This window comes from Sceloporus occidentalis, unplaced genomic scaffold, assembly GCF_023333645.1.
Source record: "Sceloporus occidentalis isolate IW3139 unplaced genomic scaffold, rSceOcc1.0.p SCAF_7, whole genome shotgun sequence".
Lineage (NCBI taxonomy): Eukaryota > Metazoa > Chordata > Lepidosauria > Squamata > Phrynosomatidae > Sceloporus > Sceloporus occidentalis.
Genome location: NW_028316987.1, coordinates 36,466,948 through 36,482,851, shown reverse-complemented (window position 1 = coordinate 36,482,851; position 15,904 = coordinate 36,466,948). Strand labels below are relative to the sequence as shown.

Genomic DNA, 15,904 nt, shown 5'->3' with positions numbered 1-15,904 from the left:
AACGATAACAGCGGTAAGTGGAGATGGATTTCCATGGTCCCTGTGTCATCCCTAAACTAAGGATGTGGATGTAACAGTCATGGGTGTGTGACACCAGGTGATACAGGAGTCCTGCCTATGTTTTAAAATTGTTACGAATAGGAAGTAGAAGCTGTTTGAACTCTTCAAAATGTATTTCTTATTCTCCCCCCCCCAAAAAAAAAAAAATTGCACTTCGATATATGAATGCTGATGAAAGAATGTGAAATCAGGCAAAGGATCTGTATGTGAAATTCTTGTAACTATTTTGTAGGACAAAGCATGCTTGGCAGGGTTTGGTCAAGGATTGCATTTCTTCACCAAATACTTGAGGGCCTTCAATATTCTACAAGATCTGACATTTCTAATACCAATACTTAAAACATGCTGAGAAATCATTTGGGGCAGGAAAGGCCAGCTAGCAATATAATAACATGTCTGAGATGGTTGTTTTGGTGTTGTGTGCCTTCAACGTCATTTCCCACTGATGGCAACCGTAAGGTGAACCTATCATGGAGTTTTCTTGGCAAAATTGGTGCAGAAGAGTTTGCCATTGCCTTCTTGAATCTGAGACAGTGTGATTTGCCCAAGGTCACCCAGTGGGTTTCATGGTCAAGCTGGGAATCGAACCCTGGTCTCGGGAGTCATAGTCTAACACTCAAACCACTATGCCACACTTGCTCTGATATTTCATTCTAATACAGTGTTTTCAGTGTTTCATATTTTTCCAATAGGCATGACAGGGAGGTAGGATTTTTAAAAATGTCCCCCCACTCAGTATTTAGCAGTAGTATCATGGCTGCTCACTTTGGCAGTAAAATCTGTCTTGTAGCAAACACATACAATCTGTAAACAAGTCCACCTTCCAAAATTGAAGGGGAGATATATATTTGGACAAAATGTATATTGCCTTTGTTGTAGTTGGGTTAAATCTCTGGATTAAAGAATGAAACAAGCTGGTGCAGAGACATGTAGAGAAGAGTACTGTGGATACTTACTCTGACCACCTATTTTATTTCATTTGTATTCCTGATTATTTCTAGTGAATTGTATCACATTTTTGAGACGTGCTGTTACTATTCACATCAGAATATGAAAAAAGTATAACTACCTTCTGCAATCATAAAACACAGTTTAAAAAAAGTACATGTTTTTGAAGATGGGAGTGAAACAATGTGAGATGGCAGCAAGCAAAAAGGGGTAGATAGTCGACACAGATGTCACTTGATATCTTACAAGTAAATATCAGGGCTGAATTGAGTAATAATAAAGATGGCTTAGGCCATTATAAAAATCATTGTTTTGTTTTTTAAATGTTCCACAACATCTTTAGTACTATTAGAAGCACAGGACAGATAGGTACCCTTTTGCAAAGAGGATTTGTGCTTTTTTACACAAGCCAGTGGCAGCCAGGTCCATCTGCCAAAATGGTTTTACAGCCTTGAATCTGCTAGGACTAGATTCGGAGTGGAATTTCCCAAGAATCCTTCCAAAAAGCAGAACTAGTCATGAAACAAGGAGTGACACCTCAGTCCCTTTGGAATCTGAATCAGGCCACTGCCTTATCCAAATGTTTCCTGTTCAGGAGGTTCCTCAACTGTGAAGGTGCAATTTGAAGCCATTCCATACTTGTAAGTATCATGTAGTTCCACTATAGACAGGACTTTGTCAGGCCCTGGTGGGGGATATGAGATCTCAGGCTTGGCATATATTTATTTACCTGGAACAAAGGTTATTGTATAAAATCATAGAACTGGAAGGGACCCAAGGGCCATCCAGTCCAACCCCCTGCCATGCAGGAATACACAATCAAAGTACCCCAAGAGATGGCCATCCAGCCTCCATTTAAAGATTTCCAAAAGAGACTATCACACTTTGAGGGAGTCTGTTCCACTGTCGAACAGCTCTTACTCTCAGGAAGTTCTTCCTAATGTTGAGGTGGAATTTATCAAGTCTGGTGTACCATGCTGTGAGCTCAGGGCTCATACAGAATAGGACAACAACTAGCATCCATGGAGGTGTTTATTATAATTGCCATTCAATGGACAGAAATGGTGAAATGCCCAGAGGTACACTTGCTCCTGAGATATTTACATGTCTGAATCATCAGGGGATGGCATCTTAGAAAGTTTCTTTTAAGAGCAATGCTTGGAAAAATTACCACACCATATGGTTTTTTGGGACGGGGGGCAGAATTCTGGGACTTCTAGTATAAAAAGCTCTAATACAGGACAGAGCTTTGGGCCAAGTGGTCTTCAAGCTGGCAGTATCATGTTACTCCTTAAACTATAACTGCTCTTTCACTGAAAAATGACAAGAGCTCTGTTAAACACTAAAGATGTCTTATCATCCATACATAACCATCATAAGACTTTCTGGGCAGACCCATATGTATGCAGTACTACCTTTACTTCAGAACACAGTCACTATAACTGTACAACGTGCTTGTCACCTTAGTATGTGTAGGTGTGTACATGCAAGTGCACATGCACATGTGTGTATCTTCAAACAGTTTACAAAAGCAGTTACCGATCTACAACATTAATGTAAAGAAAGAACAAAGCTGGTTCCAACAAATAGCATGATACATTTCTCTGGATAAATGACATATACTACATTGACTACCAGAATCTTGACTTCTACTGAACTATATTTATGTGCCAGAATAATGTGATGTGAATAATACATATTTAAATAGTGCCCAGTTTAAATTTGAAGGCCCACCCTTAATAGAAATCAAGACAACTATTGGGTTGACAACAACTGAGTAAAGCAACTAGAGTTGAATTTGCATACTGATGTACCACAATTATTCTATGTATCTACAATATGCATAGCTACATGCAACTTCTGGCCATGTTACAAACAGCAGCACATGACCACAGATGTCACTAATATTAATAAGACTTCAGAATCATACTATGAAAAAGTAGGCTGTGAATGAGGTGTAGCACATTAATGTACAAATCTATAGCTTTGTGTAACTAAGATTTCAATACATACAAAATAATATGAAGGAATCATTTTTCTGACTAGACTACACATAATTATGGCTGATGGTATTTACAGAGTTGAATAATTGGGTCAAGACAAATTATTAAGTAAAATTAAGATGCCGTGAGAAGAAAAAGGTAACAAAGGGCCTGGACAGACGGGCCAAAATAAAGCTGCTTTGGGCCACTTTGGAGGTATGCTCTTTAAATGGCACACACATCTTAAGAGACTGGAAACTGTGCCAAAGCCATGCTCCGGTCCTAATGACTGGAGTGTGGCATTGGCGCAACTTCTGGCCTCTTACAATGTGTGTGTTTAAACAGCATACCTGCAAAATGATCCAAAGCAGCTTTATTTTGGCCAGTCTGTTTGGGCCCAAAGATATTTATTAAAGGCAAATTATTTTAAAGAAGTGGGACCTTTGAAAAAAAGTGTACACACTTCTGCACTTTTCCCTTAATCAGCGTTGGTAATCATGTGGCCACCCATCTTTGGTTTGAATGCAACTCCCAGCAGCCCTAGCCTACACAGCCAATGCTGAGGAATGCTGAGAGCTACAGTTCAAAAACATTTTGGAAGGCTGTGTGATTCCCATCCCTGGGCTTAATGTTCCCTTAATTGTTTTCAATGGTAGTATTTGAACGATGAATGGCCATTTAACTTGAGGGATGTGAAAGGTGTTGTTCATGCACTACAGTGCTCTAGGCAGGCAAGGTTAGCTCTTTGTTCATTTCATAAGATGCACTGGTGATGCAATGCCTTAAAAAAAATCCCTGTCCCATCCCCATGAGCTCAGTCATCACTGTATGTATCAATATGCTACTATTTTCCTAACTATGACCTTTGCCAATTCCTGTCAATTTTTGGCAGTGCAATCTCAAAGAACTGAGACAGCAGACTGGAGAAGGGAAGAGAGAAAATACAGAGGAGAAGGAGGAACAAAGCATAAATTTGTGCTACACTGAGACCTGAGATAATTTTTTCCTGATAAAATGGAATTATGTCAGCTCTGTAGTAATGTATCAATCAACAACCTGCAACCTACTGTTTACTAAATACCATTATACACTCAACAAGGAACTTATATAATGTTGCTTGAGGATTTATTTTTACGACTGGTGTATGGCTTAGGCTACTGGTGTGCTTTATCTACAATACAGTGATGGAGTGTTCATGCAAATTAATGGAACTGGATCTAAACATGCAAAATCAGAGGTGATAAATGTAAGAAACTTTTGTCTGTTCAAAACAGAGCATTCAGCACTTCATTCTGATGTACTAAGATTTTAAAAAGTCTCCCAGTTCAATTCAGTGATTTCAGGAGTGCATCCCATAATTCCAAGCTATAAATAGTATTAATAATAATAAAAAATTAAGGCTACTGTATTGGTCCTTATTTTGTAAAGTATTCTGGTTGAAATCACTCCATTTAAACAATGCCATTTTCAGGCATTTGGTTTTATGGGTTCTCCAACATTTTCACGATCCTAGGTAAATGAATTTTTTATTACATGCCTCTAGACATCACAAATCTGTGTTTACTTTTAATGTTCAAACTGGAATGGTCTTCGTTATGCCTAAATACTTTTGATGGGTATGCTGTAGATACTACTTTGTTGTAGTATGACTGGATAAATGAACACAGGATTCTTTCAGACTAGATAAACACAAGGAGGGACGGTGTCACAGATTCCAGCCTAGAACTCATACGGTGATCTGTACATGATTAAAGCTGCAGATAAAAAAATAACCAAAACTCACAATACAACTAATTCTGTATCATTGTGCTCTTTGAGGAATCACAAAAATGTCTTCGTGGTGATTATATAGCACCAAAATCCTAAAAGAAAATAAAACATGTTTCTTAAAAGGCATGAGTCTTCGGTTGCTGTGCGTCCTACCTGAGTGGTGGTCATGTGCAAACAACTGTTCTCACTATGCTCAGAGATGCAGTCCCATTTGCATTAAATATCCATCCAGTGAGTACAACAGAGCTCTGATGAATACAGCAACGCAATGAAATGAACATCTATCTTAATAGTAGCTATAGGGAGTTGTTTACACCTGTTGGCCCTCTTGTTCTGGAGTGGCCTGGGTCTGGTTTTCCTAATGTCATCAGTTCTGCAATGAGTTTCGCAGAACAACCCCATGGGCAAGACACAGTGGAGGGCCCATTCAAAAAAGTGAGTGATGATATATTAACAAAATGAAGAATACATGGAGTGGCTCAGGAACATCTCTGAGAGGGGTATCCTAGGCTGGTGAAATACTGGTTCGATAAGGAACATCCAGCAGCAATGAAACCAGAGTCAGCTGCATCCAGATGGAAAACTAAGTTTGGGCCACTACTAAGAAAGGCACATCTGTACTGAGAAAGGCAGACGTACATTAATTTCATGGCCACTATACATAGCTTACATCAGTTAATAAAGAATTCACATTCAAAGTGGGGCTTGTGTACCACAGAATTATAATAACCTGAGATCTCTATAACTTACTCAAGTCAGGAAACTTGATTATAAACATCATCCTCTGTTTTCTCTTGCAACCCTGTTACATACACTCAATAATAAAAGCAGAAAAGAAAATCCTGGAATTAAACTTCCTAAAATTATTTTGCAAGTCAGAGAAAGGCTTTTACGACACTATCTTATGGAGTATCATGAACACTGGCAGAAAGCATTTTTCACTGACTACTGTTTCACATGCCGCCGCCACCCCCCAATTGAAATACAGATGGGAAAAGGGATCCCACTGAGATCAACAGCTTTGTCACTGTTAAGATTACAGCCTTATGTGGGACATATATCATCTCTCACATGAAAAACCTAAGCCAACATATTAACATATTAAGATAGTGTAGCAGTGAAAGATATTAACATGGTTATATGAGTAAAAAATACATTACTCGTATGGAAGGATGTAGGGCATAAACCTAGCATTAAGGATGGCAGGCAGAGCAAATATATAGACTTTTTGAAAACTGTGTTGAAATATTGCTGAGTACCACATCCAACATATAAGTCAATGTGGTTTACAAATGAGAACATCTGCGGTAAATATTAAAATGAACGTAGCTACATGCCTTAAATGAACCAATTCAAAAACAATTCTGTAAAGGATAATATGGAAGAATTAACACAAAATAATTCTTACAACATATGACTGTGTTGCAGCTATAATTTAAGCTTGTAAATTTACAACATCTTTCATATACCTTGAGAGAAGGGTGGACATTGTAAAAAACCTGAAAGTAAGCAACTTCCGAACCTACAAGTGTGTTTCTTCCTTTCTTAAAAGCAAAATAAAAGAAGCAGATCGAAAGAATATAGATTTTGCAAGGCATCAAAAATAAATTAGTGCACAGAGCAGATGAATAAAAGAGTGGCTGGCTTAAGGTACAAGAGCCTGAAGCTCAGTATCAGACAATTCATTGACTTCCATGATCTTTTCCAAATGTTCCATGTACCGGCCGTAGTCTTGCAAAAAGTGTGGTACTCTCATGTTTTCAGTCATACCTAAATCCTTCAGACGATCCACATCTTCGTAAGAGACCTACAAATTAGGAAGAAGGGGTACATTCCAGGGTGAGATCACTTCAGACTTGTTCTGCCCACCACTGCCTGTTAAGTACCCTTCGGCTCTTTAGTACTAAGCCAAAAACATGGGAAGATATCAAAAAAAGTCAGAAGACATATAACAGATCATCACCCCAATTTATATGTGCAGGCAGCCCCCCCCCCCCACTCTCCCGCATCAAGCTATGCTGCAGTCACAAGAAAACAACTTACAGTGCTTGATGTGGAATATGATGCAGCAGGACACCACCCTTTTTCTTTTCAGGTGGACCTAAAACAATTACTTCTTCCCAATCCTTTACAGAGCAAAGTATGGCTGGACCAGTATCATGTTTGTTACAGCTGCTTATGGAACCAGGAGAGCCAGTAGGCTGGAAGCAGACATTTGCAAAGAGAGCTTCCTTTTCTCCCTACAAATGACCCCTCCTCCCCTCATCAAGCTACCCTTAAAAGAAAGAAACTATCCACCTACATGCCTGCCTGACTGAAATATTTACCTGCTGCTTCTTTGAGTTGTACATACAATGCTGGCTTGGGCAATATCAGAAGATGGAAATAAGGCCTACTCTATTCTACTGAAAAGAATCACCTCACTTCAGCACTGTGGTTTTGAATGGTAGTGAATGATGCCTGGCTATAATTATCCCTTAATGTAAATATAAAAATTGTTAGCAAATAATTTTCAAGGTTAGGACAGGAATGAGACTACAGCAGTTGGGCAATATCTTCCCTCCTTCCCAGATGTTTTGAATTATAACTCCCACAATCCTTTACTAGTGGCCATTATTGCTGAGGCCTGTGCAAGCTGAGAAGTGACCAGTGGGAGGGGGGCACAGGGTTCTGTCCTGGGCCCAGTTCTATTCAACATCTTTATCAATGACTTGGATGACAGAATTGGGGGCATACTTATCAAATTTGCAGATGACACCAAATTAGGAGGAGTAGCTAATACTCCAGAGCACAGGATCAAAATTCAAAATGACCTGAATAGACTAGACAGCTGGGCCAAAGCTAACAAAATGAAATTCAATACAGAGAATGTAAGGTACTGCACTTAGGGCAGAAAAACAAAATGCACAGATATAGAATGAGGGACACCTGGCTGAATGAAACTACGTGTGAAAGGGATCTAGGAATCCAATTAGACCACAAGATGAATATGAGTCAACAGTGTGATGTGGCAGCTAAAAAGGCCAATGCAATTTTAGACTGTATCAATAGAAATAGTGTCTAGATCAAAGGAAGTAATAGTGCCACTCTATTCTGCTTTGGTCAGGCCCCACCTGGAATATTGTGTCCAGTTCTGGGCGCCACAATTCAAAAAGGACATTGAGAAACTGGAGCATATCCAAAGGAGGGCCACCAAAATGGTGAAGGGCCTGGAAACCATGCCTTATGAGGAAAGACTTAGAGAGGTGGGTATGTTTAGCCCGGAAAAGAGATGGTTAAGAAGTGATATGATAGCCTTGTTTAAGTACTTGAAGGGGTGTCACACTGAGGATGGAGCAAGCTTGTTTTCTGCTGCTTCAGAGACTAGAATACAGGACAATGGATGCAAGCTACAGGAAAAGATATTACTAAACATTAGGAGGAACTTCCTGATATAAGAGTTGTTTGACAGTGGAACACACTTCCTTGGAGTCCCCTTCTTTGGGGGTCTTTAAGCAAAGGCCGGATGGCCATCTCTTGGGGATGCTTTGATTGTGAGTTCCTGTATGAAAGGGGGGTTGGACTGGATGACTCTTGTGGTCTCTTCCAACTCTGTGATTCTATGATCCTAGGCTGAAGTTCAAAACACCTGGAGGGCCAAAAGTTCTGCAACTGGGACTATGAACTAAGGACTGAAACAGACCGGCTGGAAAAGCTGGCTTCCGGGTATCTTGGGGGCATGGCATTTTGACAACCCCTGGAGTGCCTGGAGCCACCCGGAGATTGTGCTGGGGTTGCCTAAGGTGATCCAACATCAGCCCAAATTGGGACTGTGCCATGTGTTGCTGCGGTCCTGAGGCAGTTTCAGAGGGGGTGGCTTCAAGTCATCCTTTTGTGGCCCTCTGTTTTGGACCTAAATTTGAATCCATTGTACAGTAATATGAAATGAAGTGATTCTTTCTCCTCTTTCCCCCTTCAAGCAGTGACGGAATGGGCTGGGCTAAACAGATGAGTTCAGTTCAAGACAGATGTACTCAGGAGCATAAAAGAAACTGCTAAGCTTTTAGCTTTCTCCTCTCAAGTTTCAGTGTAAGCCACAAAGACAATTATGAAAAGCAAAAATCCAATTAAGAAAATGTAAAGTTAAGCTCTTTATAGAAAACCCACAAAAAGGACTGAAAACTGCATAAAAGCATAGTGGGAAGATGCAGAGAGACATCACTGAATGGATCAGGCCAGCATTTTATATCTTTATTTGCAATACTCAGTAGGCCATGTCTTTTCCAAGTGAAAAAATAAGGTGGTACAACTTCTAAATACAGGCCATGAGCAATTAATGTCAGGGTTCTGAAAATCCTGACTCCAAAATAACAAGCTTCATGTTTGCAACAAAATCCATTAATCTCCTAACTACAGCACATACTGTTTCCATGTCAGTGATTTTAAATTTTCAGCAGTACATTTTTAATACTTTGTGTTCTATATAGGTGTCAGTTTATTTAGCCAACAATTTCACTCACCTTGCCTAGAGCTGTCAGTAAGTAAAAATTGATGGAATGTCGGTATCTCAGAATCTGGAGGATGCCATCCAAGTAGACCTGATCTTTACTGAAGCAGCCTAAAAGAAACAGCTTAAGCATTGTAACCTCCTGTTTTAGAAAATGCAAAGCATTCACTAATGCTAGTATGCACATACAGAAATAATATATTATCCCAGGCTGATTTTTAAAATATATGTGTTTATTTAAAAAAAAATTATAATTAATTGACATGATTAAAAATCAAGTGAATCCATCAACAAATCTCACATATTCTTTTTTATATATATAAAGCACAGACTAATACTTCAATCCTATGCACATTGGGGAGAAAATGTCCCTAGAGACAACAGATTTACTTCCAAGTAAGTATGCATAGGACTGTGTTTTAAGACTGCAGGCTGAAACATACTTACCCAAGACTAAATGCCACTGAACTCAGTGGGATTTATTTTTAACTAAATATATTTAGGATCAGGCTGCATATTAGGGGATCAAAAGACTGATTTAGACCTTAATTTAGTCAAGTCTATAACCCAATGTAAACTTACTGAAGGAAGACTAACATTCCATTCCTAACATTTGTTCTTTCCAGCAGGTCAACATTTAAGATGGGATCAAAAGGAGCGATGAAACAAACGTTCTGGGATGGGATATATTCTTTTACTCTATGTACCTTCACCTATGTAGACTTTTACAACTAGGATGCTAATCCTTTTAAATCCCAAGACAGCATCATAAATGAGTAGCTACTCAGGGAGCAAGGAATCCCCCTCAGTGACATCTGAGGCAAGAATTTGATCATGAATATTAAAGGCCAAACAATCAAAACGTCTCAACAGAATCCTCTTCATAGTGAGATCACAGAAATTACTTCTGAATCCTCTGCATTGTTTCTGTTTACTTTTTAAAAAAAATCCCCATTTCTAGGCTTGCAAGGATGTTTTCTGTCCTAACAAGAACTTTTGTTTCTTGAGCATGCTAGGCTCTTCATCTAAACCACATGTTCAAAGAAAGGATTTGAAAACACACACACACTCATATAAATACCTTACCTGGTTGGGAAGTATCAGTCCAGCCCCTCTTGGCTCGAACACAATAATCCCATCGAGTATTGGGGTCTGTGACAAATCTACCAATGTCCTGAAAGAGCTCTCGGAAAGACATCTGACTGGCTTGATAGACTGTGTAATAGAGGAGGGCAGCCCTCCATAAGAAAGGATCCTTCCGAAACAGAACACTGTGGATGCTTGCCAGGCCTTCCTCAGTGGGGTTAATGGGTTTTAACCCATGCTTTCTTCGCCCATTCCAGCTGCTCCACAGCTGGCTATTGTTGTTAATGCCTCTCAGATAATGAGTTCCTGTAATTTAAAAAAAAAAATCATGCAGTATCAGAATACTGGGGAAAGCAGAATGAGGGAAGAAACTCCAAGAAGGACATTCAGTAGGGGGACCCAATGCATTTTAGCTAAAAAACAAAACAGAACAGGGAAACCTCTGCCAGACACCTGAATAAGTCCTACAATGGAAATTGTGTCTATTTGCTCACTCTCTCCCTCTTTTTTTCCAACACCTTAAATTTTTTCCACATTTTTTCTTGTTGTGGGGTTGTTTCATTCTAGCTGATCTCAAAATATTAAGCATAAGTACACAAATTGCCACCAGGGCAAGAACAAACAGAATCATATCCAAGACTTCCTGGGATGAGAGTCAACATCTGACACTGAAAGCCCAGTTTCATTCAGAAAATACTGTGTTGTAGTGCCACTGGTGGAGTGTATCTCTTATTTAAGGCAGGGATAGGCAAGCATGGTGGGAAAGGCTAGCTGAATTTTCACTCTGCTGCCTTCTGTGGACCAAAAGGCATCAAGGAGTGTCCTCCCGCCCACTGAAACCATCAGTTCTGCAGCCAATGCACAAGATGGAGCTTTTCCACCCAACACCTTATCCAACAACCATTCTTCCCTTTTGCCCCTTCCTCAGACAGGGCAGGGACAGGAGTAGTAAAGGACTCTCTGGCAGGCTCCCAGTACCAGCTGAACTATGATAAGGACCTAGGCAGCTGAAAGGGCTCAGCATTACCCTTCTTCCCCATTCCCTGCACAGAAGGGTAGGACTATGGCCCCGTACAGACAGGCCAAAATAAAGCTGCTTTGGGTCACTTTGGAGGTATGCTGTTTAAATGATGCACGAGTCCTAAGAGTCGGGAAGCCACGCCAAAGCCATGCTCTAATCCTAAGGACTGGAGCGTGGCTTTGGCATGGCTTCCATACTCTTAGGACGCATACATCATTTAAACAGCATACCTCCAAAGTGACCCGAAGCAGCTTTATTTTGGCCTGTCTATACGGGCCCCTTGTTCCCTTGGTAAAAACAGGTTTCCAACTACACATTTGTAGTGATGTTGTACCCATAGCAGAGCCAGAGAAGCAGTTTGTGCATGCGTGTGTGCTACATGTTAACACACTTAAATTTTCTTGCACCTGCTGGTTACCTTCTGCAAATCTTCTCTCAAACACATTCCTCTTCCAAGTTTATTTTAAATTTTGGGTCCTCATTTGGAGCAGAAGAGGATATTAAAATGGCTGGAGTGATGCATCTGCTATATACAATTGGTAGGCAAAGGACAAAATATTTGTCCTGGTTGCTTTGCTCACAAGCCTAGCCTTATAAAACAGGTTTTAAAAAGGGTAAGAATATGAGAAGATTTATATATTATAGCAGTGATGTGGGAGCCATTTTTCTGTGATCTTGTCTCTTGCCACTTTAGTCCTACCTTGATGAAGGAACCACATGGCCAAGATAATTCCTGTGCTTCTTTCTCATATCAGCATAAAGCTCTTAAGAAGCTTTGATATACTTATTACAACATCCACCAGACCCAAGGGGGGCTCTCAGTCTGGTCTTGTAATTAACTTAAAATCCATGGCCAGCAAATTTCTACTACCATCAAGCCAAATATTAAACCCACTGTCAAAATGCTTCTTCCTTAAATGCCAACCACACATTCATGTTTCCCAAGCTTCTTGTCTCAACCTTAGGACACATCACTCATCAACAGCCTGTCATATCACACTCCGGCATCCCATTATGTAGGAAGCCCTATCAGTAAACACAATACCCAACTGCATGTTTGTTAATAACATTCATAATTATTAAGTGTGGACACACCTTAATATAGACTAAAGTCATCACATTATTTAGGTACCTATTTCATGCCTCAGCATTCCTTCCAACCAATGCTCACGTGCAGTGGAAATATTGATAGTAAGAGTGGGACGGCCATTCACCACTGTCATCGAGGCCCGAGAAAGCAAGTCTTCAGAGAGGTGAACTACAATCTGAAGAAAAACAGAGACTTGAGAGTTTAAAGATTTTCCAGCTTTAGCCATATTCCTACTTCTTTACACTTACTTCCCTCCCCCCATACCTTATTTCCTATATTTCATTTTCCAAGTAGGTAGTGCCTAAAACTTCCTTGCATTAAGTTCCTATAGAACAGAAGCATTTGTTCTGAATTATCTACTTCACAAACTATACACTACAATTTCCAAACTGTACTTAATAGTTGGCCAGAATGAAGGACTGCTTTGTATCATTCCCTCAGCTCATCAGGAAACAAATTCCCTGCTATGCACTCTGAACTCAAATTGGTAGGAATGCTACACAGGGCACTTAGTTGCTTTACACTGGTGTTGGAATGTCCTTCTTGAGGCCACAGCATCCATCCAGCACCATCCTGGAAAACTATGCTCTAGCGCAGTGATCCCCAAACTGTGCTCTTTAAGGGATTTTGGACTTCACCTCTCAGAATCCCATACTATTGGCCAACATGCCAACAGGTTTCTGGGAGCTGAAGTCCAAAATCTCTTAAAGGGAACGGTTTGGGGACCACTGCGCTAGCATGATATTCTCTGACTCCTCTCCACATTTATTCTCCCAATCCCTTTCTGTCCTGCCTCAGCATGAATATACTCGATAGGGATTTCTTCTAAATGTGTCATTCCATCACATGGCTACAACCTTTATTGGACAGCAGCAGCCTATTCCTATTAGCAACCACCATCAGTACTACACTACAGAAGGATGTGATGGAGGCATAGATGGGAAAGATGTAAAAAGTCCAACCTCGCCAAGGCAGCCTTCTTTTGCCATATATTTTCTGACGTGATTCCAGATACGACTTCTGGGCAGCAGGCTGCCTCCAGTGGCTTGCTCAAAATTTTCATAGCTTCCATACTTTTGCAAAGTCAGTTCCATAATTTTGATGGCCTATAGAAGAGATAAGAGTATAGTAGATGTAGAAGTTAAACAGCCTGCCGCTTCTAACTGGAGGTCATGGTGACTGTGTTTGCTTCTGTCTTCTGCCAATGAAGTACAATAATCTGGACCATATAGTGTTGAGATGGGCAACTTTGGGGGCCAGTTTTGCTTTCCAAGATTTATCATGAGCTGCACCCTCCACTCCACTACTGAAATTCAGTAGCCAAATGTACCACTAAATTTGGAGAGCAAACTGTATTTTCTGTGTTTTAAAAAATTGTAGGGGAGGGGGGGAGACTGGAAAAAATGCCCTTGGGTTACAATGGAACTTGCATTAGTCATTCCTGATACATTTTATATGATTTGCAACAGAATTTGTACATTAAACTATGTCTTCAGGACAGGGGTCAAATGAGTGTGATCTTCTGGTAGAAGGGCTAGTAGTCAGGGATAAAAACTGATAATCAAGCTAATATTCAGAAAAGTAGTCGAGAAAGCAGGCAGTATAGTGAGCAGGTAAGTGAAAATGGGCAGGCTTCAGGAGCTAAGCCAGAATCAGCAGCTTTATAGAGTGAGGTGGAATCTTACTGGTGTGTTGTGCCTCTAGCCTGTTGTTGAGCTAGTAGCGGCATTACCACCCTCTGACCATTCGCCCTAGGCCCAACCCACAAGCTATCACGTTGGTGATAAAGAGAGCAAGGTGTTGAGTTCCAATGGTAAGAGTCCATTTGCACTCTGTGTCAGATGTTTCTAAGAGGCCAAGGCAGATATGAAAACTGCCTTAATATAAACACCTTAAGTAGTTTAAAAAATATTTTCCCAATACATAAAAAAGAACATTCTCCTATCATCCTAAAATATATATATTTTCCCAAAGTAGAACCACCAGTGCAGTACAGTTTGCCTGTGAAGCTCCTGTACACATTGCTTGTCCAACTCACTTTGAAGATACAGATATCTCCCCTCCTTGCAAAGGGATGAAGTCAGGAAATTGTCTCCTCCCATTGAGGAGAACAGGGCTGCTTTTGCTGGGAGGAAAACTCCATGCACCCATCAGAATGTCATACACTCACACACCAAAGTCTAGGTTTGGAGAGGTACAGTACTGCTATTTTGCTTTCAGTTCGTGAGCTTTCCTCGGACTTGATAGCACTGTCAAGAAAAGGAAGTGCACCACCAAAATAAAGGGCTAGAGAAAATATGCATATGGTCATTGATATGTGTTAATGGCCATTTAGCAATAATTGCCTGAATAGTTACAACAAAGATCACAGTATAGTGGGAAGGACTGCACATATGTGACCTGTGTGACTTCTCAGTCTTAATTGCTGATGGGTAATTTCAGTGCCACTGCTACACTCGTATCTCCTTTTTTATTTAGCTTTAAACCGTTTTTTTGAATGTTGAAACTAGACTTGGGATTCAAAAGCTCTTCAAACTGAGGGTATCATCAAATAGTTTGTAAAGCAGGGCAAATTTGCAAACTTTGACATGGGTGCCTACAATCTAGAAATTTGCAAGAAAATGTGTTTTCTACTGTGAAGGGGGATAAAAATGCATGCAAAAACATGGAGACTTCTTCAGGAATCCCTTGTTCTCTACCTACAAAGAGGCCTGTGACCTCAGTGGATTGGAGACATATTGCATTGCAAAAGAGGGGTCCCTGTTGAGATGCAAATGGATTTTAAATTTCCTGGATTTAGAAAATCTCCCTATTGCCACGTGGGCAGAAGGAGGAGGAACCTGCATGCAAAAGATATCCTCCCCAGCATTACATCTTTACTAAGGACAGAGACAACATGTAGGCATCTGACTAATATCTCCTACAGTATTGCTTTTTCTTGTTCTCCTGTTTGGTCTGTAACATCTTGCCTGATGAAGAAGCCCATGGTATATTGTGCATTTCGGTTGGCCAATAAAGGTATCACTGATGGATTTTTACTATGCAATGAGTTTTCTAAATAATTCAGAATGACAGAGGTCCAGTTTCCATAGCAAAGCCCCAGAACTTTGACAGGCAGGCATTATTTATTACACAGATCTGGTTTCGTCTGAACAATCAACTGGTTCATTTAAACAGCCTGTTCCCTTTAATATTTTATCTCCTGGCATAATCCTTTTCGTCACTGCATGTCTCTCTCTCTCTCTTTTAAAGAAGAACAAAGGGCAAGAGGAAAGCATGAGAAAAAGCAATAGCTGGGGGCTTTCCCCCCCAAAGTCACTGGCATTAGAAGAATAATTTCCACTGACTTCTAATAAAATCTTAATTGCTGATGCAAAGGTAGACCTTCCAATTATGCAATGAGGTCTTTTAAAGTTTGCTGCTCCAAAGTGGTCCATGGTCAAGATCCTACCTACACTATC

At 40.3% G+C, this 15,904-nt stretch overlaps 1 protein-coding gene across 4 annotated transcripts in view; it reads right to left on the bottom strand.

Annotated features, from left to right (window-relative positions):
* Positions 1-6,174: 6,174 nt before the first annotated feature.
* MATCAP2 (microtubule associated tyrosine carboxypeptidase 2) overlaps positions 6,175-15,904 on the bottom strand; it is a 28,368-nt gene continuing 18,638 nt past the window's right edge. For all 4 annotated transcript variants that reach the window (XM_089532595.1, XM_089532596.1, XM_089532597.1 and 1 more), the window contains 5 exons: positions 13,406-13,549; positions 12,486-12,618; positions 10,333-10,638; positions 9,260-9,357; positions 6,175-6,567 (listed from right to left, as the gene is read on the bottom strand). In XM_089532595.1, the coding sequence (XP_089388721.1) occupies positions 6,406-6,567; positions 9,260-9,357; positions 10,333-10,638; positions 12,486-12,618; positions 13,406-13,549 (843 nt within the window). In that variant the 3' untranslated portion in view covers positions 6,175-6,405. The remainder of the gene's footprint in view (positions 6,568-9,259; positions 9,358-10,332; positions 10,639-12,485; positions 12,619-13,405; positions 13,550-15,904) is intronic.